Source organism: Apostichopus japonicus, chromosome 12 (assembly GCF_037975245.1).
Source record: "Apostichopus japonicus isolate 1M-3 chromosome 12, ASM3797524v1, whole genome shotgun sequence".
Classification (NCBI taxonomy): domain Eukaryota; kingdom Metazoa; phylum Echinodermata; class Holothuroidea; order Aspidochirotida; family Stichopodidae; genus Apostichopus; species Apostichopus japonicus.
The window spans coordinates 15,333,710-15,359,523 of record NC_092572.1 but is presented as its reverse complement, the minus strand read 5'-3'; the positions used below and the strand labels follow the sequence as shown (position 1 = coordinate 15,359,523).

The window sequence follows — 25,814 nt, the reverse complement described above, 5'->3', positions numbered from 1 at the left end:
AAATTGGGTAGTATGTCAGCTGATAAGGCTTTTTGTTTCATGGACAAGACCGTAATAAGTTGGTGTAGGGTTACACAGCAGTTGTACGGGTATGCTACTGTAGACAAGGACAGAATAAAGCACCCTCGCCACCTGTTGTGTTCTAAAGCGTCTCATACCAGCACAACAGTGTCCTGTTTCATTTAAGCTTTTACACTGGTTCAAGAGTAAACCACCTGTATCAGCCCGATGACCCTCTAGTAATATTGTAAACATTGATCCAGATCTAATAATATGGTAAAGTTTGATCAAGATCTAATAATATGGTAAAGTTTGATCAAGGTACCAGTTTACTTAAGAATAGAAAGTCTTTTTTTTCTGTCTGTAGTTAGGTAATAGCTTGGCTGGCCTATCCCCCAATCCCAACAATTATTTTTATGTTATTTGATTAAGCATTATCTTGACCGCACCTACCAATGGGCTGCCAAAAACTTAAGTATCCTTGCTTAGAAAAATTGTAAAAATCTTCATCATTAATCCAAAACAAGCACTAAGAAATAGAAAGAGAGAAAATAAAAGGGAGGGGGGGGCAACTTTCTTTTATCAATGTGCCTGGTGTGACAGTTGTTAGGATACGATTCATGTGTACTTATTAAAGTGTGGTGAAAATGATGGATGGTCTCGACATTCCTTCCGTTAGGTTCTATGTAAGTAATATCAGTGAATGTACCACAAGAAAGTACATGAGCTACGGGGAAAAGTTGAGATATTAGCCACTCCCCCCGCCTCCCCCACCCCACTCCACCCAGTAAAATGTGAGGGTAAATTGACACTGAAGCTAGTACTTGGACATGACACTGGAGTCGCACTTCATGTTAAAATCAATAGGTTGAACAAACTTCCATTGATAAGATCGAATTAATTGATCAATCTCAACTTACTAAAGCCAGCTTACTCAGAAACAAATATCTTTCAGTTATGGCTTGTTTTGATATTCTTCATTAATGATTACACAAAGTGATTGGTTTTAAGTGTAGAAATCATGTCACCTTTTATGTGAGTCATAAATCAATGCTTTGCTTTACTTTTGTTGGTGAACTCGGTTTGATCAGTGCTGTTCTACCCAACCTCTACCCCCCACCTATCCCCACCCCAAATTGCAGTTGTTTTCGGATTGGTTTGACTAGACTCACATATTTGAAAGACTTGCCTGCAGCTTTTGCTTACTTTTCAATTGAGTGTTTTGTTTTGAAATTATTTTTGAAGTGATATTGTTTTCGTAAGCTTCACTTTCACCCTTTTTTTGCATGAAAAAATGTTTTTATGGTAATGTGTGTATCTTTGCTGAACATCAGAAAGAAAAAAATACAAGAAGATAATTTCATAATGAAACTATAGTTTAGAGAAATAATACCCAGGAGATTCTCAAAGATTATTATTTCAGATTTGCCAGATTTTCTGAAAACATCGGTTCTGATCCTGCCAGACTCTATGTTTATTGTTCAGTTAAAGTAGCATTCAGCTTGAAAAATCAATAAAAAACCAAACCATGTATTCCATATCAAATACGAACATAATTGATGTTCAAATGATAGAAATTACACAAAGAGGAAGTTTTAATCTCCGACTCTGTCCATATTAGCTGTTAGCTTTAGTCTTTACCATGTTTTTACTGTTTCTAGCTTTAGTGTTTGACTAACAAACAGTTTAAAACAAAGAAAATGGGGAAAAAAGTGCTCCTTTAATATAAATTGCCTGCATGGAATATAGCTCCACTTTTAGTCAAATTACAATAGTGCATGTCCCCTTTAAACCCTGTCTTTCTTCAATCTCCTTAAACTAGATCCCCCAAATTTGCTTGACTTTCTCTCCAAACTGGGATGTTCCCTCGACCAAAAAGAGGGGAGAAAGGAGAAACTGTTTTCTTTCTTAATTCAGCCATCTTTTTGGGCATTTGCTACAATGATGTGATTTTGCTGTGACATTGTCACAACTTGTCACAACGTGTCACAAGTCTGTATTTACTCTGTCGTTGTCGTTGATGTTGTTGCAAGTTTTGGTTTTCCTTCCCCACTCGGTCGACCAGGATGCGCCACTGTCGGATTCTTGTGACGGTATGTAACCAGGCCAACAGGAATAGGAAATAAATTTAATAACAAAACAAGAACAATAGCGCATCTTGGGAATAAAAGCAACCGAAATATCATCATTTGTCATGGTGGATTTATATTGCAGACTTGAGGTTTCCGTATTATCTATGAGGACATTATTAGAACAAACATCAGTAGCAACTGAAGTTCTCTCTCACCCTGTTTACTTCATCCATTTTCATTTTTCTTGGTGGTGAAGGGTGATGGGTGTGGGGAAGTGGGGGGGTTAAATGCCACCCTGAATATTTAAAATATGCAAAATTCTTAAAACCACAGAAAGATCAAATGTCAGAGAGGATTAAGATGTCTTACTTTACTTTTCATATAGCAGAAGGGACAGAGGTGATCAGGCAAATTATTAGCCATGTGAAGTTGCACCTCTTTGGGCGTGGGTTGGAGGGGGAGAAATACACCAAGGGTTTCGTACAGAAATATTGCATAATATTGCCTTCACCTGGTGGTAATTAGAATTGAATGAAAAGTGTAGTATGTTAAATGCTACTTCACAAAATTGATTGATCTTTTAGCTTTCAATTAAGGATTCGTCTCTGAAATGCTCTCGCAACCGATTCTCCATTCAGTGATAAAAGGACATCTGGATTCAACTTGAAGTCTCTGCTTGTTTGTTTGTTTCTGTCCTCTCTAAATATGAAAGTCTCAATATCTGTCCCATCCATGTTTTGCCATGCCAAGCATCATATATTTACGGACTAATTGCACCCATTTCGACGGTGCTGAAGTAAAACTCATTAAAGTGTTTTTAGGGAACTATCCAGTAGCTACTTGACCCGACTGTCAACTTATTTTCAATGGTTTCAATTTTTTCTTTAAATCCATTGGGATATGGGTATTTTGAGTTTTTCATATGACATAAACAAACAAAAATGTTGGTCATGAATAGCACACAGCTCCTCTGTTTTTACTTACATTTCAAAACTGAGTAAATTGGTTGGTTTTATAACTTGCCTCGTAGTTGTGTTCTGATGAATATCCTTCATTGTTTGTACTTACTTTCATGTGATAGTTAGGTATAAAGCCCCATTATGCCTTCCATTATAAACACGAACAAACTGTTCCCTAACCCTATTTTGGTACCATTGTGCAGTTAATAATCAGACAATCTTGTGGTTGCATTGTTTGCGAAATATTTTGGCCAAATCTCAGAGAACGAGCGATAATAGAAACCTCCAAAACATTATTATTCAGACCGTCCAGATGGAATGCATAGTGAGACTTTAACATCAAAGGACAAGATGTACAGTGACCTTTGAGTTAATGTTATATATTCTTTGATGGTATGATATTCCTTTTATTACCCTTATATTTCTTACATCATGGTGAAGCGTGTAAAACCTACCTTTATAATCCCCACCGGTTTCATACACAGTGTATCAAAGACTGGAACAGTATGAACCAGTAGCGTAGGAAGGTACTTTTGAGTGGGGGGCTGAAGACTGATGGCCCGCCTGGGGGAGGGGTCCAAGGGGAGGGGGTGTCCCCCTCCCCTTTTGAATTTTTTGGCATTTCCAGGTGGCCTCAGATGCAATTTGGTGCAATATAGCACACTTCAACCCCCACTCCATTTTGTAAACTTAATTTTGTATTTTCACCTGGCCTAAGATGCAATTTGGTGCTCCAAATGAGATTTTTTTTTCTCATTTGGAAATGAAAAAGGGGTTTTCTGACTTGCGAACCGGGGGGGGGTGCAGAATGATACTTCCGCCCCTCCACATTTTTCACTGGGGGGGCTGGCACCCCCCCCCCTCCGGTTCCTACGCCCTTGGTATGAACTATCTTTTTAACTGTTTAGAAGATAGTACAGTATTCAAATGGTGGCCTTTACTGTAGAGTTGTTTACTCTGTTGTTCACTCTGATAGTTGAGTATAATTTTAAGTTACATAATATATGCTGCAAGACACTTGGGGCGATATTTTATGAAGGAAGTACGTTCCTTTGTAGCTACTTGTTCTGTTTGCTATATGATCTAACTGTTAACAATGAATTATTTGACAACCTGTAGGCTTTATTTTCACACTCAAATGAGTACTTATTAATGATTACCCACATTGTTGATTATTATAGATGTGATTGAACACACAATATCACAACCTATTTAAAAGGCTTGTATTAGTATACATCTCTCTCCAGAGGCTCCAGTTCACTGTACTTTCATCAAGGGATGTCATTTTCTTATCATGTTTTCAGTTTTAGTACTTTTATCTTTTATGTTACTGTTTAATTATCATTCAATTATGGTGTGTATGTATGCTGTTGATAAATAAAAAGGATTCCAGCTGCCACAGAGTGGTAAAATAAATGGCTGTCCTTTGAGTTTCTTATAAAGCTAAGATTTATATCAGAGCTGTAACATTATGTAAATGTGGTTTTCTGTTTCTTAATCTTGGCGTCCAATTGCACTACGCATCCAACAAGTGCAGATACCCCCCCCCCCACTCCAAAGATAAGAATGGGGGTTACACCTCCCTTGTAATAATAATAATGAGCAGTTATTTTTAAAAAGCTTAACCAAACACAAATGTGGGAGAAGCCCGCACAGGCGTATGGATCACAACTTACACTACGGGTGGCTTCCAATTCAACATTTTATATAAAATTTAGAAACTCATCTCAGATGGGAAAACTGTAGACTGCTCTTGGATGATAAACCCACCTTACATAGAACCTCCTGATTGCCAAACCTCATTGCTTCAAATGCCATTGCCTTTATCCACTCGATCACAGCACCAGTGGTTTATCCTAGATGAAACCTGGCAGAGGGAGGGCGGGGGGGGGGGGCACCTAAGATACAGTTACAGCAACTGAAGTAGATATAACTATTGATTCTATTAAAATTTAGCAAACCTCTACTTTACCCAACCTCTACTTCAAGACATGCATAAGGAACAGATGCTCTAGAACTCTGCACAAAAAGGTAAGACTGTACTTTAAGAACAAAACCTCTACATGGATCACAGAAACAGTGAATTTCATTTAATACCTTCATTTATATTGGAGAATGGGTTAAAAATTCAGACAATTTATCCAAAAAATCTCAAATGTGACATTTTATCACAAAATTCAAGCAGTTTTTGCCAAAATTTGTTGTATCTGAAAATGTTCATGCAGCTAGGTAAACAATTTTAGGCAGACATTTTTATGCCAAGATTCGCCCCAAGAGTCCCCCTCAAAAAGTGTAAATTATTATCTTTAGAATGTCTGTCCCATGGATAAGCCAGACCTACACCCTCGCCCCCCCCCCCCTGGGTTGATCATGACAGTAGGCCTACTGTCCCGCCTAGGCCTAATGCCAGACCAACCTATTTGGGTAATGATATATTGGTCATTAAAACAACTTTTCTGACGGGAATCGCAGCGAACTCATTAAATTATCTTGACCGACATGTTTAATGACCTTAGGCCTATGTTATGAGACCATTTGAATTGTTTCGTTGTAAATGTAATGATTTCAAATGGATATGCATCTAGCATGTCATTGCTATTTTTTTTTTTTTTTCAATGGAAACGTTGATATATTATGCGGTGTTTGTCCCACATGGCTTGCCATAGACGCACACGGTCGTGGTCAAAGGTTAAGCAACGGAGCGCGAATTATGATCTGTATTAAGCTCACGAAAGGTTACACGAGCAGTGCAGTTCGCTTCCTGGCAGCCGTTGGCTAACAATTCATACGTAATTGTAATTTGTAGCCTATTCTGTATGGGGGGTAACTGCCAAAGAATGTGAATGGCAGATATATTCTCCAGCTCGGAGGTTGTGTATTAGTTTTGTGGAGCAAGTTAGTACTTCACATTGTTTGAGTCAGCGAGCGTGAGAAATTACGCTAGCCTATCATATAATAGTATCGCTTAGGCCTAACGATAGGCTAGCTCACGTAGGCACTGGCGTCTATACTAGTTGGAATGCTAATCTAGGCCTAATATGATATTCACTAGACAATTAACGTAAGTAAAGTAAGTCACTTTATATCTTCCGACAAAATACTAGACCTAGCTGGTTGGGCCTAATTACTTTCTGGTTAAGGCTAGTACAGTTAGGATAGGCCTAACTTAATTAGCCTTGGCCTAAATGTCTCTAAATTCCTACCAGAGTAGCCTACCATAGCCTAGGCTATGCCATCAAGCACTTAACAGTAACACATCCTCAAGAAACTAACTTGCAGCCGTACAAATTAGCTTAGGATGAAAGCTCTCTCTCTTCCCTTTTTTTTTTTCCATCATGGCAGGCAAGGCCGTTGGTTTCTTCTCCAACTTTCAAGAATAAAAACAATAGTTTCCTCCCTGAAATTATTTTTAGGGGTTGAAACCAACGTTTTTCAGGAGAGGAAAGAAAGACGGCTTGGCTGTGGAAAGAATTAATTTAGGTAGTGAAGCAACTGTACGTAGTAAATGTTTCTTGTGATTTAGGAGAGTTTGGTGAAAGAAAGGAACATATTTCAAAGAGACACTTGTACTTGTAGTAATTGAAGAAACTGGTAAATAGGAAAACAAGGAGAGGAACCAAGGAGGGCATACCTATAGGCTAAATTGTCTATGTTATTTCATTCCCACAATGAATGCCAAGCAAACAACCCATTACCACTACTACTGTGTAGGCTAAATTGTCTATGTTATTTCATTCCCACAATGAATGCCAAGCAAACAACCCATTACCACTATGAATTCCACGCATGTAAATTACCCCATGTTCGCATACAATCCTATGCAAACAATCCGACCTATTCACAAACATTTTTTATCTTCCAATCACTGAACAGTTACACAAGGAAGATACCTGGTCACATTTTCTATTTTCATACTATCACAACTTTCTTTAGCTTACTCTACAAGAATATGCAGTCAGAGCCTACAGAACAACAGTCTCCTCCCTTGAAAATAGTATGTTAGTTTCCTTAACCATGTTATTTTTCACCCTTAACTTTACCTTTCTCCCTTTAAATTTTTTCTTACAGTTATTCCACTTACAACATCTTTCTTTCCACATAGCCAATATGCCTCCCATGAAAAACCTTAGTTAACTGGCCTGGAAATGTTAGTTTCCAGTGAAAACATACTTGACTCCCCTATGATGTAGGGGAGGTAAGTTACTCAACTTTTAAGTGGGAGGAAAATAATGTTGTTAGGGGAGGGAACAAATGGCCCCAGGCTAGGCCTACCACCAAATGAAAATGGGAAACCTGGGCTAGCCTACCAAAGCAAAGGCTAGATAGAGATGAGGACGAACTAGCCTACCCTAGAGTTCTAATACAAGCAACGGTACTTTGTAAAATGAAATTCTCAAGCAATTAGGCCTAGCTCTGTGGTCTAATTGATGTTAGTGATGGTTCAAGTATGGAGAAAACTCTCCATGAAAGCTGATGTTACCTAGCATAGGTAACTAAATTGATATACATGTATTAATTTGATCAACTAGCATAATTTTGACCTGAAGCTAAGCTTAACAGTATTGGTCCAACTCTAGGCATCTCTTTATCACATCATAGCCTTCTTTTGATGCCTAAGGCATGATTTTATGGTCTGCAGAACTGTTTCACTGAAACTTTGATTATTATTAAACCGAATTCAAACTTTGCTAAGTCAACCTCTCATTGTTGAGTAATTGTCTTTATTTTGGTTTTTAATTTGAAAAGATTGATTGAAAGTTGTGAGGAACACAACTCATGGTAAACACATATTAAGAGTATTGAGAGATAAGTACAAGATATAGTATCTCTGCCCTTGTTGATATAGAATATTATTACACAGGTGCTAGAAGTCATGGAAGCACATGAGGATTTACCATGAATATACTAGTATGTTGTTGGTACTTGTGTATTGGCTGAAAAGCCAGTTTTCATCTTTGCTACTGTAAGTGTACATGTTGTAGCTTAAGTGTCGGTCCTTATTTCACTTGTCATGTTTCTCGTTTCAAGAATGATGTTTATTTCAGACATTTTTCAATTTTCCAGTTCCTCATGAATGTGCTTGCTAAGTTTGTTTAAACTAGTACATGCTCTCCAAATTGTTTGGCTGATGAAATGTTCTCAAATTGTGTTGAATTCATTCCTTTCAATCAGCTTGACCATTATAGTGAACAATATACATCAAAGGAAGTTTTGGCATTTTACGAAGTACTCCATAGGTTTGATAGCAATGTCTAGTAAGGTTCATTGAAGAGTCATATTGCAAGTATTAAAAATAAACAGGCACTGCCACTTAGTAACAAAAAGAGGTACAGTTTATTCATGTTTGTAAACATTCATCAAAAAGGTATCTGCATATGCAAACTGGAAGATGATCTTATGTAAAACTACTTTAAAAAAATACTAAACTTTATTTCACACCAAAGGTATATAGATATTGTACATATTGCTTTGATATTTGTCTTTACAGCATTGCATTGGCCACACTGATTCACAAGGAGACTCTATGAACTGTGACTGTAACATCCTGCTGGAGGTCTGAGACATTGAAGATTCTGTAATGCTTCCGTTTGGGTATGCAGTTTACTATAGTAACACAGAAATATTTAAGCTCTGGTATTTGTTTCGTTTATTTCTGCCATTAAACCACAATCATATACATTTGTTTATACATAGTTATATCAATGAGGCAGCAGTCAGGGTTGTTTAGGTAGTCAGGGGGAGGGAGGGGAGGACGGTAGGGAGTGTATAAAAATGAGTCTAGTTGCAATGTCTATCTGCTTTCCAATATATGAAATCTTCTTATCTTTTACAATACTGTCTCAGGTGAAAGAAGAAAATTGAAGGAAAATTGTGAGTCTTGGATGTCTGTAATGAAGCTGGATCAGGTTTAGAACAAGTGGTTGAAAGATCATAAACTCCACCAAATACGAGAAGATCCTTCAAGCCTGTCCTCTACAGAGAGATCTGGAAGTGTTATCTGGAGGTGATTTAACAGAAATTGGAGAAAAAGTAAGATTCAAGGAAAACATCAGTGTGAGCCAGTATCATGAACATCAGTCTTGTCCTCTCAACAGTTGCTTGTCAAGATCAGTGCTAAATGTACGAGACACGGTGCCTTAGCCTGTTGGAACCAGTCGGTACTTTGGTGTGGTCTGTTTCGTGATAAATTAAAGAGACCTTGTGCCTTAGTTTGGTGGAATGAGTAGCTGATTAGTGTGGTCTGTTTGTGCTAAATTGAAGAGGAGTACTGTGATAATTTGTTGGTAGTTAGTGTGGTGTGTTTGTATTAAATTTATAAGTTTTGCCTTAGTTTATTGATATGATTTGCTAACTAGTGTGGTCTGTTTTGTGCTAAATTAATGAGACCCGGTGCCTTAGTTTGTTGGAATCATTTTGTAATTAGTAATTTGGTTGTCTTAAATTGATGATTGTTGCCTTAGATTGTTGGAAAGAGTTGCCAATTAGTGTGGTCTGGGTTGTGGTAAATTAAAAAGACAGTTGATTGTTGTCAAGATCAGAAAACTCAAAGATGAGCTGATTTGATGGAAAAACACCAGCTAAGCTGGAAAGCTGCAATATACAGTCAAGGTTAGTCATAAGAAAGAAAGGTTCATAAAAATGTAATATATATTTAATTATGTTTCCACCAGTAAAGTTTCAATCACAGCCTAAAATTTGTTGGAATTAGTTGCTAATTAGTGTTTAATGTTTTGTGCTAAATGTACAAGACTTACTTTGAAGAAAACTGGCTAATTTCTTTTGCATTCCTCTCCTTTCCTTAGGGTTCTGTGGATTGTGTTGGTCAACAGTTAGCTTTTTGACATAGCGCCACCCCATCATCCTTCACTCTATGACTTACTCGCCATTTACAAAATGTACGCGTCCTTGGATACCAACATAACGCTGCCGAGTACACTTTCGATTCATAGTGTGTCTCTTCAAAAGGAGTTCCTATTCTTTCCGTCCGCCGTCTTAGGCTGGAGACTAATTCTTTCTGGTAAGTGAAGTTTATGATCAATTTCACTGTATAGAAGCCATTTAAAACCTGTAGGGAGGGGCTGTTTTGCCAATATGACAACCCCTTACCCACCTATAACCGCCCCCCTAGTCGAAAACCTAAACCTCTCTGATTTTGACATAGACATTAATGACTGGATCCCTATACAAAAATAGCAGAAAAAGACATCGTCCAATCTACGTTGAAATAAACCCATCTCCTAACTCCAAACCAACCGCCAAAAAGTCCGCTCAAACAATCATTGTATCAGGAATCTTACCAGAACTATCAAAAAACAAAATAAACACTTGCTAAACTAATCAATGAAGAAAAACCAAATGCCATGATCTCAAATATAAACCGTCTTTGTAGTAACGACATCCTTATCACCCCCATGACCCTAAATCTGCAAATATCCTCCTGAAACCATGGACTCAAAAGACTAAACTAGGCAACCCCAAACCAAGAATCCCCAAAAAAGTATGACAAAGAGGCTTCTCCGTAGTAGCCTGTGGCATAAAACCTGAAATTCAAATCAAAGATATTGAACAAGAACTCAAAGACCAAGAATACACCCCAATACAAATTAAAAGACTCGTTAGTCATGCCACAAACAATACAACTTGGAAAGTAAAAATGACGTTTGAAGAACAAGAGCCTCAACAATCCCTAATCAAACAAGGTTTCTACTTAGGATACTCTAAACACAAAACAGAAGAATACCACGAACTCCCCCCAAATCACTCAATGTTTCAAATGTCAACTTTTTGGACACACCCACCATACTTGCAAAAATCAAACCAGATGTCTCAGATGTGGCAAAAACCACAGAGTTAAAGACTGTCCCAAACCAAAAGAAAACCCAAATGTGCCAATTGCTCAGGGACTCATGTCGCCCTTAACAAAGGATGCCCAAAATTTAAAGAAGCTAAAACTGAAAATAATAACAAACAACAAGAACAAAGAACCTACGCAAATGTAACCAATTTTACTCCTAAAATTGAAATAACAAATAAAATCGTCACTGAAAAAAAACTTAATATCGCAACCTTTGTAATTGAATTAGTACAAAACACCTTCCAAAAAGCCAACATTAATATTAAATCTGACGACCTTGCCAGTTACGCCACCGTGTTAGCACTAAAACACCTAAACTTAAATATCCCAGAAACTGTAATTATCGAACATCTCCACCATCCTTCAATATTTAGCCCTCCTCAATCACCTACATGACAAGCACACCTCCTCCTTCGGTCAAGTTCTTCCACCTAAACATCAACAGTATCCTTCCAAAATTAAGCCTCCTACTTACTATATTCGCCAACCACTACCCGGATATCATTTCGTTAAACGAAACTAAACTAAATAAAAATTCCCACCTTAGCATCCCTGGTTACCAAACTTTCAGACACGATATCTCTCGCTCTATGGGAGGAGTACTTATTGCTGAAAAAAAACAACCTCAAAGCCACCCTCCTCCCAAACAAACCCAAACAATTGAAATTGTACTCGAAAGAGACAATAAACCTCTCCACATTATTAGCTATTATAGTCCCCAAATGAGCCCATATCCACAATCAAAAAAAGTTCTAATAAAAAAACAATACTACTAGGAGATTTAAATGCCCACCACATCATTTTTGGTAGCACCAAAATATCTGAAAAAGGCATATCCCTCTTAGAAATATGTGATAAACACAACTTAACAATAATTAACCAAAATACCAAAACTAGGATAAACCCAATAAACAATAATACTGAACTACTTGACTACGCCATAACCTCAAACCACCTTGCAACTAAAACTCATTCGATTCAAATCCTAGAAGATGACCTAATCAGTGACCATTTTCCACTCCTTTTTGAGCTAGACATAAACCTCAGTCGCATCCAAAATAACGAATTAACGTATAATTACAATAAAACAGACTGGACATCATTTAAAAAGGGATCATAACAAACAACACTATTGCCAATTACCACAACAACAAGCTAAATTACATCGGCATATATTGTGACAGCATTGCCCAACATATCTTTAATACCTTCAAACAACACTGCCCATTAAAAACAAAACAGAAATCCAAAACTAAATAGGAATATTCTTACACTAAATAACTCAGACGTCGCCAACATAAAACCTATATGATCTCCCCAGATCCAACTCTAAAAACCTAAATTAACCAACCTAAAAAACAAATAAATAGACAAATATCGGCGGTCGACCAAAACCGAATCCAAAACAAATGCGATTTAATCATTAATGACAAAAACCCAAACACTTTTGGAAAAATTAAAAAATATCATAAACCCATTACAACCCAAACACAGGTAATACAGACGAATGCCTTAGAGATAAAGTAGGTAACCTCATCACAAAAACTTTAGACCAAATAAAGCTTAGTGAATCATACTTGAAAACTATATTCAATATCTTAGATGGCCCTCCATACGATAACAGATTCCAACACAAAATAGACCGTACAATTATCTGTAATGCAACCAGCTTTATCCCCAACTTCTAAGGATGTCTCAACAAAAACATCCCTCTACTCAAAGAAATAGTTATAAATGATTGGTATAGTGCCACTGAATATGCAAAAATGCCTCCTCCCCTGGTCTTGACAACATAAATGACCTAATGCTAAAAGATTCCCCTCCGTCGGCCTCCGATATTCATTAACTCTCATATTTTCCCATTATTTAACAAACTCCTTAGACTGGGTCATTTCCCAACCCTGTGGAAATCCGCCAAAATGACTTTAATACCGAAACTAAGTAAAGACACACCAAAATTCAAAACTATCGACCAGTTAGTCTCCTACCAGCCGAAAGAATTATAGATAACCGCACCAGAAACCACCTTGAGCAAATTAATCACTTTGCCCGTATCAATCAGGCTAATTCCGCGCACACAAATCTACAATAAACCAAACTTTCCACCTTTCCAAAGAAATTCGCATCGGCTTCATAAAAAAACATGATACCACTGCCCTCTTCCTTGATGCCAAAAAGGCGTTCGACAAAACTTGGCACAACGGCATAAGAATTTAACTACTTAACTTTAATCTCCCCTCCAATTACACCAGACTTCTTTCCTCTTTCTTTAGTGAGCGCAATGCCAAAATATGCTACAAAAACCAACAATCAAAACCTATTCCACTTGGTGCAGGTACTCCACAGGGCGCTGTTCTCAGCCTCCTCCCCTGCACCCTATTTGAACATCCCACCTCTATCTGAATGCAACTATAGTCAGTACACTGACGACATAGCCATTTGGAGCACCAGTAAAAATATCTATATGACGGAACTAAATATTAAAAGAGCAATTACACATCTCGAAAATTGGTGCTCGATGTGGAGAACAAAAATATATCCCTCAAAATCTAACCTAGCCAATTTCTCCATAATAAACTCAAAATACCATAATCATATTTCCAAAATTAATCTTTTCAACACCTCAATCACTGCTACTCCTAATGCAACCTTCCTTGGTACCACTTTCGATAGCAAATTATCGTTTAATCTACTTTGTAACAGAACTGCAGGACGCTGCTGGTTCCAACTTAAATCCATTCAAATCCTCTCACACAAATATAACTTCCCTCCGAAAACAATTATCCAAATCTATAAATCCAAAGTAAAACCAATTCTCAGTTATGGGAGAATCTCCCTGCTTACCATCTCTAATCCCAATAAACAAATTTTAAACAGAATCCACACCACAGCTTATCGACTCGCACTCAAAATCCCTACCTATATTGCTACTTTGTACGTTCTCCGTGCAGGAAACACAAAATCTACTTTCACCCGACTTGAAGAATTCAACACCAAGTTATACAAAAACAACCTCGAGAACGACCCTTTGATTGAAGACCTCCCCCTGAAATACAAAGTCGCAACAACTCACTACCCAAAAACCAAACCCTTTCTGTATTCACAATTTTTACTACTTAAAGTCTCATTCCATTAAAAAAATCCTTTCCTAAATGGGTCTAGGCCCAAGTATACTTATATATACAGATTATATTGTTATCAAACAATAGAAACCACAACCACTCCCTACCCAGACAATAGAAACCACTCCGTCTCCACAATTCTCAGTACTTAAAAAATTCCTCTCCTTTAGAAATCCCTCCCTAATTGACTCATCGACTCTGACCTCGGGTATGATTATGGCTATCCTGTCCTATGTAAATATATAAGACTTCATTTACCAGCAATTCCCTGACTGAACATAGACAACCTTTCCAAGAAAAAAAAAAAAATGTCTATTCTATAAAAACAAACTTATTATCCCCTGTAGGACCTCTCGCCAGGTCGACCAGGGGTTAAACTCCTTTTGTTTTGATATCAACAACAACAAAAACAAAACTTTTACTCGAATTAAAAAAAAGGTAACTAATTTCATTTATTGATTGTTGTTCTATTTTAACATAAGTATGACATATGACATAGAAGGAGATAAGAAACAAAACTTGTGAAAGGAAGTGTACTAAAAAACCCTATAGGGCTTGTCGGGTAGTGACACTCCCTAAAACTTAATGTGGAAGACATCATGATTAGATTTTGGTTTTATTTAATCAATAGGTGGAGGTAGAGGAATTGGACACTCTTGCACAAGATATCAACGGCTTGAAGTACTCTGCTCAGGTGGCCTCCATTCTAGGTATGTAGTTAATAATAATATAATAATAATCATAATAATAATATTCAATTTACTGTGTTTGGAAAGACACTTTTTGCTGCTTTGGATGAAGATTAAGGATTCTTGTTTTTCAAAAGGCAAAATGCAAGATGGACTATATATGAAAGGATGAATACCAAAAAATTAAGAAAAGAAATTGGGTGGGGGGAGGGGAATCAGGCAGAGACCATCATGTTACTACCCTGTTAATTTTGTGTAGGACCCTGGTTAATTTAAAAGGAAGAAATCCCTTTAGTACCCTTGAGTTTCTGAAAGGGTTGTTCTTTGGGATAACGGTGGAGAGGCATATCGATGTTCTCTTTTAGGTCTGATCGTCAGGAAAATGCAGAATAAACTGCCGTGTCCATTTGGAACCTGGGAATTGAACCCTGCTACTGGAACAAATGTATTCCATTAGAGCATAGACAATGATTCAGAGAAATATGGCCTTTATATTAATAATCTGTTGTTTTCTCTCCCAAATTTTTCTCTTTGGTTAAACAATGAGTGAAAAGATTCATTCGGTTGGAAGCAGCACCGTCCCTTTTCACACTTTTTTTTTTGGGGGGGGGGGGGAAGAGACCTATTAGCCCTTAGGGTCTGAAAATATTACAATAGGATTATTGTGGTGGACAGGACAGACAACAGTTATTTTTGCTTGTAGCTGAATGTAGGATGTCCAGGGATCACATGGAAGTATCAAAAGCCTGATCAAAACTGTCGTTTTTTGTACTATCGAAATTTGTCAGAATAAAGAAATTGAAAGCCAAAATATAAAGAGTTTATCTGGCCTTGTAGACTGCGATTGAACCAGTCTCTGTCATCTACAAATAATAGAAAGTGGGTATCCATTTCTGTTTGTGACAGCAATAACAAAAAATGACTGCAAAGTAACAAGTTTTTGTAAACTTTCTCTATTCAGGGATTCGAATCCCAAATTCCACTCGAATATACCCCCCCTACTTATGAACTGTCACATAGCTCAAGGTGACAAACTTACTACAAAGATGAGAATAGGCCTTAGGTGGTTCCTAATTCAATGACGTTTCTCACAGTTAATTGAATTGACTTCCCCCACCCTCCGGATTATCCTCACCCATAGAAAATACCCTCCACCCAAGAATACTTTAAAAAAAAAAACCATGGCTTACCAAGAACCTCTCTGCGTTCATTTTTCAGATTCCAATGAACCTTCCATCAGCAAAGGAATGGCGCAACTCGGTCTGAAGGACAATCGACCGCTGGCGGAATGGCTTGACTGGTACAACGCCAACCAGCTGGACCTGGCTACCAAGCCCAACTTCACCACATTTCCACTGGACTTTAAGCCGTCACCGTGCAAACCGCTCTTCTTTGACATAGCTCTGAACCATATAGAGTTACCCTCCTTGGACGAGAAACTGGAACAGAATAAATCGTCCCCGCAGGGGGGTCTGGGTGGGTTCCTGCGTGGATGGTGGAGCAGGGGGGGGGAAGTAACTCTCGATTTGCCACGATGTCGGAAAAAGGATTTCGGAAAAAAGGTCTTTTGTATACATAAGCCGGTAGTATTTGGGAGGGCTCTCACTCTTCTCCTGCATGTGCTGTAATCATCTTTTATTTAAGTTTTATTTGATTTCATTTTGTTTTTTTTAATATAGAAAACTACACCTTGTTGCAATGCAAACACAAAGATGGGGGAAGGCCAAAAAGAATAACACTCACTTTTTTAACGTGGCTTAGCAAACAAAATTTGAAGAATATTCAAAATGGGAATTGGAATTTTATATATTTTGGATTTGGTGTTTGTGTGTTTATCTTGTTTAGAGAAAAAGAAGAAAAAGACAGCATCTTTATTTGATGGGCTTTAAAGTTTTATAAATGGGTTTCGGGTGTTGATTTCTTGGTCTACAAACATTGTGGTGCTTGACTGACTGACACTTTATGGGGGGATGTTAAGGTGACTGAATTTGATATTGGCAGGAATTATGGATGATAGTTGGAAGGACCAGGGGTGGGGGGGGGGGTGGTGAGGCGAAGGATAGAGAAGGAGAAATGAAAGTGTTGAAAGTGAAGAGGGAGAATCTTTTAATTGAATTTTCAGTTTGCAGCAGCACAGGTTTACTGCATGAAAAGGCTATATTTAAAGAAACTTTCAATAATGCACTCTTCGTGTATATAATTTGGTGGGGTGTGGTAGTCAGAGCGGGGGGGGAGGGGTGTGATTGAGACAGCAATGAAAGGGAGCAACCTTTCCACATGTATGTTGTTTGTGCTATGGTAGTATCGTTTCCTTTTTCAAACTGGAGGGCAAAAAATGTAAAAATTAAGTCATCTAAAATTAATTCAAAATCAGGTTTAGTTAATAAATGAAAGTTAAAGAAAATGTTATTGATGGTAGCAGGGGTGCCATGGTATTGTAAAGTGAATAATCAATCAGCCATGGAAGGCCAACGCCTTTTTGTTGGGAACTTGTCGTCAAGCAAACCTATGGATTCAAGCCTGTCTGGCTAAAGTAAGATGGGGTTATTATTTTTATCTAGGAGAAATCAATTCTTTTTCCCTCATGATGAAATGGTCTTCCAAATGTTTAAAAAAAAATGTCCAAAAAGAATGTACTGGTGTGAATTGGATAGCCACCTGGTGTGAAGTAAAAAGGCCATAGGCTTATCCCATATGTACATGTGACTACTTAGTATCATTAAATAACTGCCCCCAGGCTGATATTATAAATAATAGAAACATTATAGAAAATAACTGTCTGTTGTCACCCAACCATCTCAATAGTAGATGCAGGTATCACTAAGAATGTTTATGAAATATGCATTGCATGTGTTGATTAGTATTTGCATAATAATTTGATGAGGGATAACCTGTTTCTGGACAGGTAGTTGAAGGGTATTAACTGTGGTGGGAGGGATGAAGGTATATCCTGTCCATGAACTGATTTGTCATTAAAAAAAAGAAGTTATTTCAAAGTATCACTCTTTTTTCTTTCTTCCTTTTTTTTTCTTCCTTTTACATGAGTATTGTAAAAGGAAAAGCAGAGGTTGAGTTTGAGCCAGGGACCTTGAGATGCAAAAGCAAAAGTCTTTACCACTAGACTGTTAGGTGGGCCTCTGGATTCTAAAGCTTTACAAATATTTAAAGATCCTGCTGTTTGGACTTAGTCGTTTTTTGTAAAACAATTTCTCCACTACTCCTCCCCCCGACTAGCTAGTCAGGGGGGAGGGGTGGCGGCGAACTCCACTTGTCTGCGCGTGAACCTTGTCAGGGGGAGGGGTGGCGGCGATCTCCACTTGTCCGCGCCTTTACCTTGTCAGGGAGAGGGGGTGGCAACCTCACCTTGTCCACACCTTCACCCCCTCTCACCTTCTCACCTCGGTACTCACCTTACCCACCTGTCAGGAGGGGGGGCTGCCCACCTTCGGGATTCACCTTATCCACTTGTCAGAACTCCTTTTGCAAATACTCACTTGGGACTTGAACCGATGCAATCCGAACCAATCGCTTACTGAACGATGGAATAACCAATTACACCATTTTGGTTCCCTCTGGAGAAACTTCGTTTCTTATATTTATACTTCCACTCCCTCCAGAGGGTAGAAAAGTAAAAGGCGCTGTCTGAACATGAACCGCAGACATGATGCTCTGTCTGGGAATCGAACCGGAGACATGGAGTTTGTCTGTCTCTCCAGTCCAGAGCACTACCAACTGCGCCACTAGAACTGTTGAGAATTAATGCTCGTTTCTAATATTTAAACTTCAGAGTCCAGAATGGAATCAGTAAAAGAGCAAAAATATGAAATGCTCTGTCTGGGGTTCGAACCGGAGACATGGAGTTTGTCTGTCTCTCCAGTCCAGAGCACTACCAACTGCGCCACTAGAACTGTTGAGAATTAATGCTCGTTTCTAATATTTAAACTTCAGAGTCCAGAATGGAATCAGTAAAAGAGCAAAAATATAAAATGCTCTGTCTGGGGTTCGAACCGGAGACATGGAGTTTGTCTGTCTCTCCAGTCCAGAGCACTACCAACTGCGCCACTAGAACTGTTGAGAATTAATGCTCGTTTCTAATATTTAAACTTCAGAGTCCAGAATGGAATCAGTAAAAGAGCAAAAATATAAAATGCTCTGTCTGGGGTTCGAACCGGAGACATGGAGTTTTGTCTGTCTCTCCAGTCCAGAGCACTACCAACTGCGCCACTAGAACTGTTGAGAATTAATGCTCGTTTCTAATATTTAAACTTCAGAGTCCAGAATGGAATCAGTAAAATAGCAAAAATATAAAATGCTCTGTCTGGGGTTCGAACCGGAGACATGGAGTTTGTCTGTCTCTCCAGTCCAGAGCACTACCAACTGCACCACTAGAATTGTTGAGAATTAATGCTCGTTTCTAATATTTAAACTTCAGAGTCCAGAATGGAATCAGTAAAATAGCAAAAATATAAAATGCTCTGTCTGGGGTTCGAACCGGAGACATGGAGTTTGTCTGTCTCTCCAGTCCAGAGCACTACCAACTGCACCACTAGAATTGTTGAGAATTAATGCTCGTTTCTAATATTTAAACTTCAAAGTCCAGAATGGAATCAGTAAAAGAGCAAAATATAAAATGCTCTGTCTGGGGTTCGAACCGGAGACATGGAGTTTGTCGGTCTCTCCAGTCCAGAGCACTACCAACTGCGCCACTAGAACTGTTGAGAATTAATGCTCGTTTCTAATATTTAAACTTCAGAGTCCAGAATGGAATCAGTAAAATAGCAAAAATATAAAATGCTCTGTCTGGGGTTCGAACCGGAGACATGGAGTTTGTCTGTCTCTCCAGTCCAGAGCACTACCAACTGCACCACTAGACCTGTTGAGAATTAATGCTCGTTTCTAATATTTAAACTTCAGAGTCCAGAATGGAATCAGTAAAAGAGCAACATATAAAATGCTCTGTCTAGGGTTCGAACCGGAGACATGGAGTTTGTCTGTCTCTCCAGTCCAGAGCACTACCAACTGCGCCACTAGAACTGTTGAGAATTAATGCTCGTTTCTAATATTTAAACTTCAAAGTCCAGAATGGAATCAATAAAAGAGCAAAAATATAAAATGCTCTGTCTGGGGTTCGAACCGGAGACATGGAGTTTGTCTGTCTCTCCAGTCCAGAGCACTACCAACTGCGCCACGAGAACTGTTGAGATTTAATACTCGTTTCTAATATTTATTCTTCACAACATTAGAAGGCAAATAAATAGAAAATCAAATGCATCCTCTGGTGTTTGAATTCAAGACAAGGAGTATGTCTCATTTTTTTTTCAATTTATTGACAATTTCATTGTACAAAACAATAAATATGCAAAATTATACAACATAACAACTTCGCCACAGTAACTGTTAATTGAGAAATGATAGGCTTTTCTAATATTTTAACTGAAAAATGAGGAAAAGAAATACCAAAACAATACATCCTCTGGGAGTTGAATTCTAGACAGAGAGTTTGTCTTACCTTCTAAGTACATAACACTAACCACAGTAACTGTTTAGAAATAATTATTAGTTATTTGATTTGATTTATTTTGTTTTTTCACGTGCAAATATACAATGTGAAAGGAAGTCTTCTATAAAGCATACAATAGCTTAACAATGTAGAAGACTGGTCAGAAAAGCATTATTTGGACAATTGCTTCCCATCTAGCAAAAACATATCCCTAACAAACAGTAAACCGGCGTCGTAAAAGCTTTTTGTCATAAACAATGGTATTATCAATTCTAATAAAATTATTAGGGATTTGCACACCAAATTTCCGATGGTTTCTTAAAGGTAGCTAAGCTTACTCAAAACCATACAAATTTGTCCAATGAAGGTATTTTTAAATACAGGAAATATCCTGGTCATGAAAATTATAATTAAAAAGCAACTCTTTACCGGACGGCGACAGAGAGGAATGAAATAAAAGAGCTTCCAATACCCCGTGTTGGCATTATTACAATAACGCTTGACCCAAGAGGTTTTGAGAGCACCAACAAAGCTGTGAACATATATTTTTTTAAACCCCCCTTTTCATTATACATAGTAATTTTCCTTACTTTATCAGTTTTCCCGTTCGAAATAAATCAAAAATAGTTCTTTGGATCTTATCAATAAAATCTTTTGGAGGGCTATGCAGATTCCTTGGGACCACGTGTCTCCCGCACGGAAGCAGATATGGACCTGGGAGTTGCAAATTTGGGCTCCTGAGCATCGGTTACCCCCTGTTACGTCATTTGGGCGAAATCGATTTTGGATCGATTTTTGGTCAGTTTTGGCAAAACTGCAAATCAGGTTTTTGCCCCCCACGCCCCAACACAGCACCTAATTCCAAAAAAAACTTCAGATTCGTAATCAGCTTGTCGCGAACTACTTAGAAATATGTGATAAATACAACTTAACGATAATTAACCAAAATACCAAACCTAGGATGAAGCCAATAAACAATATTACAGAACTGCTTGACTACCCATATAACCTGAAATCACCTCGCAACTAAAACACATTCGATACAAATCCTAGAAGATGACTAAATCAGTGACCATTTTCAACTCGTTTTTGAGCTAGACATAAACCTCAACTGCATACCAAATAACGAATTGACGTATAATTACAATAAAACAGACTCCCAAAATACAACAACCAAAACAACGAGCTAAATTACATCGACAATTACTGTGACAGCGTTGCCCATCATATCTTCTATACTTTTAAAAGACACTGTCCCTTAAAAACAAAACAGAAAACGAAAACTAAATAAGAATATTCTTACACTTATGAAACTCAGACGTCGCCTACGTAGAACTTATATCATCTCTCGAGACCCAACTCTAAAACCTCAAATTAACCAACTTCAATAGCAATAAACAGACAAATATTGGCGGATGAACAAAACCGCGTCCAAAACAACTGCGATTTAATCATTAATTATAAAAACCGAAACACTTTTGGAAAATTAAAAAAAAAAAAATCATTAACCCCATTACAACACCAAACACAGGTAAAACAGACCAAGGCCTTAGAGATAACGTAGGTAACCTCATCACAAAAACTCAAGACCAAATAAAGCTAATTGAATCGTACTTTAAAAGTATATTCAATGTCTACGATGCCCCCCCCCCCCCATACGATATCAGCTGTAAACACGAAATAGACCGTACAATTATCAGTAATACAACCAGCTTTAACACCAACCATTAGGATGTCTCAACAAAAACATCCCTCTGCTCAATAAAATAGATATAAACAATTGGTATAGTGCCACTAAAACATGCAAACTCCACTGGTCCTGACAACATAAATGACCAAATGCCTAAAAACTTCCCTCCGATATTCATTAACTCTCATATTTTCCCACTATTTAACGAACTCCTTACACTGGGTTATTTCCCAACCCCATGGAAATCCGCCAAAAAGATTTAATACCGAAACTAAGTAAAGACCGCACCAAAATTCAAAACTATCGACCAGTTAGTCTCCTCCCAGCATTAGGTAAGATTTTCGAAAGAATTATAGATAACCGCACCATAACCCACCTAGAGCATATAAATCACCTTTCCCCGTATCAATCGGGCTAATTCCGCGCACACAAATCTACAATAAACCAAACTTTCTGCTTATCTTATTTTTTAGCCTCTGAAAAAGGTCCTGCTAAGATCGAAACTTTTACACATTCTATTACACAGGCTCTCTAGTGGATGAGCAGTTTGCTAACAGTTTTATTTTATTTTCATTCTGCTTATCTTTTAGGCAGAACAAAGGTTTGTGAATCCTTTGTTCGTTTTAAAAGTTTTTTCGGGTTTCTATTGTTCCTCTGAAGTTGCAAACTGACCAAAAAAGAGGCCGATAGAGAGCGCTCGACGCATCTTGCCAGTCATACGTTATTTCAAAGCAGTCAAATCAAACCTTTCTTATTCATAAATGTTCTCCAGTTTCACGGTGTTGTTTCCTCGGAAGTTGTATGCTAAGCGATAGAAGTGTTCAATGTTTTAATCGTAATTTTTTCTTCAAAAATGGAACGGAGGGTGATAAAATACTGCCTGATACTGTTGTTGTTTAAACTGGTTGTTGTATATTAATAGTTTTCAACCGCTCCGCGACATGAGCTATGCAGATTCAGGAAACGTTGCCTTGACCATTACTTTAGCAACAAGGCAATCAAAAGAATTAAGATCTTTTAAGGACTCAAAAATGTAGAATTTACTTCCAAAATGTTTCAATACCCAGAGAGAACAGTCTTCCTATGTGAAATAAAGACATACAGAAGCTCTATGTATGAGCACATGGACATATTCTTTGATCAATTTGAGCAAGAAAAGCAGCTCTGCCACCCCTTTAATAATTAATGAGTTACATGACATTGTTTTATTTTCACTATGAAACATTTTCACAAGTTACTGCCAAACCTAGAGTCATGTAGTATTAATCACTGAAAATAATGCCAATTTTTAGACAATTTGAAATATGAAGTTCAATAAAGGTGTACGTGTTGAGTTATCCTGTTTACAAGTACAGCATTTTGAACATCACCCTCCGTTCCATTTTGAAGAAAAAAATAACATTATTTCTCAACAGTTGCTGTGACGCAGTGGTTAGCAAGGGCGTAGGAACCGGGGGGCTGGGCTGGATCTAACTGCGCCAAAGTTCAATACAGGGGAACTTGAAATGCAGCTATTGGTCAAGACAAATTGGTGGGCACACGGTATATCATGTCCCCACTACTGAAAAAGTTGATGGGGACGCGTCCCGCTGTCCGCACCAGGATCTGCGCCCATGGTTTGAAGGCTGTTCACCCTGGAACGCCATTTTCATGCTCACTTATATGATGTGATATCTGCTGTTTGCTTAACAAATTCGAATAATTGAAATGAGACTGAAATAAATAACTTTGATTTGTTTATTGTGCAATTCCCCACATTCTTTTCATTTCGAAAGACGCACAGTTTCAAGTTCAGAACACCGAAGGTTTCGATTCTCTATCTGCCTTCAGTTTAGGTAAGATCTTGGGATATTCATCTCTAGATATCGCTGGATATTGCTAGAAATCCATACAGCAGTGTTCTTGGTATTTTTCGGGCCTGATCTTGGGAAATTGCAAAATCGGGAGTGGTTACACTCCATTTAGGTCAGTGCACGTATGGCAAGCCGTTTTAATATTTACCTCGCAATTCGACTTAACGCGAATACATTTCACTTAGTGGAATTCAATATCACTTAAGCAGAATACTATTTAACTTACGTGGAATTCTATTTCACTTAAGTGGAATACCATTCCACTTACGCTTAATTGTATTTTACTTAAGCTGAATTCATCAACTTGTCACTGCATCTTACATAAGCTAAATCTATTTCACTTAAGGGGATTGTATTTCACTTAAGTGGAAATGCATTTCACTTAAGTTGAATTGTATTCTACTTAAGCGGATACAATTCCACTTAAGTGGAATGTCCTTTCTATTTCACTTAAGTGGAATACAATTCCACTTAAGTGGAAATGCATTCCATTTAAGTGAAATGTGATTGGATAGTCTATTTCACTTAAGTGGAATGTGATTGGCTAATCTATTCCACTTAAGTGGAATGCGATTGGCTAGTACATTCAACGCCAAACTTTGCCCACGCCTTTTCGCGCCATTATAAACAACTTGCCGCGATACGTGTACGTACGTGGTGTCGATATGTGCACAATGAATATCGGCTGTCCATCGGGATCCAGCTAGCACTTAACATCCGTGCAAGGTGAGTACGTACGTACCTGACCTGGTACCTGACGAATACCATTACCAAAATAAAGCCATGGCAAATACATTACAAGTGGTTGGAGCTACAGCCGAAAACGCATTGACAAGGGCAAGAGAACGTATTACTTTTTTTTGATTTTGGATGGAATCTTTTATTTTGGCAAAAGTTTCACTATCTAAAAAGTTACGAATACTGCCTATGTTACTTTAACAAGATGTAAGTCGCCTCTGTTGTGCATCATACTGATTGTTCCCCCTGTGCAAGTGAGGAAACAACACTTCGAATTGTCTCTAACAACAACAATTATTTGATCGCATTCCAGCAATGTTTAGATGTGAATGATTAGCCATAGCCATGAAGTACACGTGCAACGAGGATCGACTACATCATCATATGTGATGAGCAATTGAATGCGTTACGACGAACATTACCCTAAATTGTATTTATATATAAGCCACATATCAACACTTCCATTTAAGTGGAATTGTATTTTACTTAAGCAGAATAGAATTCCACTTAAGTGAAATTGACGAGCAAAAGATATTATTCCACTTAAGTGAAATTGTATTCCACTTAAGTGGAATACAATTCCACTTAAGTGGAAATGCAATTCCACTAAAGTGGAATTGTATTTCACTTAAGTGGAAATGCATTTCACTTAAGTGGAATTGTATTCCACTTAAGTGAAATAGATGGGCTATTTAGCTTAAGTGAAATGTTATTCCACTTAAGTGGAAATGTATTCCACTTAAGTGAAATACAATTCCACTTAAGTGGAATGCATTTCCACTTAAGTGGAATACAATTCCACTTAAGTGGGAGGCATATCCACTTAAGTGAAATAGAAATGTCCATTTCCACTTAGGAGAAATGGAATTCTACTTAAGGGATATTGAATTCCACTTAAGTGGAATACATTTTACTTAAGTGGAATAACATTTCACTTAAGTAGAATGTATTCCACTTAAGTGAAATGTATTCGACTTAAGTCTAATTGCGAGGTAAATGTTAAAAGGGCTTGCCATATGCACGACCTCTAGCATCACTAATACACAGCCCGATCACTAGACTCATTATCTATCGATGAAGTGGTGTGTTGCCGGATTTTGTCAAGGTTTTGGTACTACGGGCGAAGGTTATTGTTTAAGTTTTGTAACCCATCGGGAAGCGATAAGAGGGGTGGGGCGTAGGGGTTGTGGGGGTGGGTGGTGGGGCATTTTCACGCAGATTGGAACAATCTCAAGAAGTGATAGGTGCGTCCCCCTGCCCCCCCCCCCCCCCCCCCACGCACTACATGATATTCACAGGAGATGTGCTCAATTCTCCAATCACATGCGGAATTTAT

The 25,814-nt window shown here is 38.0% G+C and overlaps 2 protein-coding genes and 1 long non-coding RNA gene across 3 annotated transcripts in view; 2 read left to right on the top strand and 1 right to left on the bottom strand.

The window, feature by feature from the left end:
* The window catches only part of LOC139977967 (gamma-adducin-like), a gene marked incomplete in the record, with an annotated part of 755,008 nt that extends 747,979 nt beyond the window's left edge, over positions 1–7,029 (top strand). The window contains 1 exon segment of the mRNA XM_071987816.1: positions 6,965–7,029.
* A 2,972-nt stretch (positions 7,030–10,001) lies between these two features.
* LOC139977972 (signal recognition particle subunit SRP68-like) lies at positions 10,002–17,442 on the top strand. Its single transcript, XM_071987872.1, has 4 exons — positions 10,002–10,049; positions 14,356–14,446; positions 14,640–14,718; positions 15,916–17,442. Exon 4 carries the CDS (start codon positions 15,945–15,947, stop codon positions 16,323–16,325), a length of 381 nt encoding a protein of 126 aa, XP_071843973.1. The 5' UTR covers positions 10,002–10,049; positions 14,356–14,446; positions 14,640–14,718; positions 15,916–15,944; the 3' UTR covers positions 16,326–17,442.
* A 2,546-nt stretch (positions 17,443–19,988) lies between these two features.
* The window catches only part of LOC139977974 (uncharacterized), a 184,549-nt gene continuing 178,723 nt past the window's right edge, over positions 19,989–25,814 (bottom strand). The window contains exon 12 of the long non-coding RNA XR_011796837.1: positions 19,989–21,558. This is a non-coding gene — a long non-coding RNA (uncharacterized lncRNA). The remainder of the gene's footprint in view (positions 21,559–25,814) is intronic.

What these genes read in the sequence shown, in the direction of transcription:
- LOC139977972 (XM_071987872.1), top strand. Translation starts at nt 15,945, where the DNA reads ATGGCGCAACTCGGTCTGAAGGACAATCGACCGCTGGCGGAATGGCTT.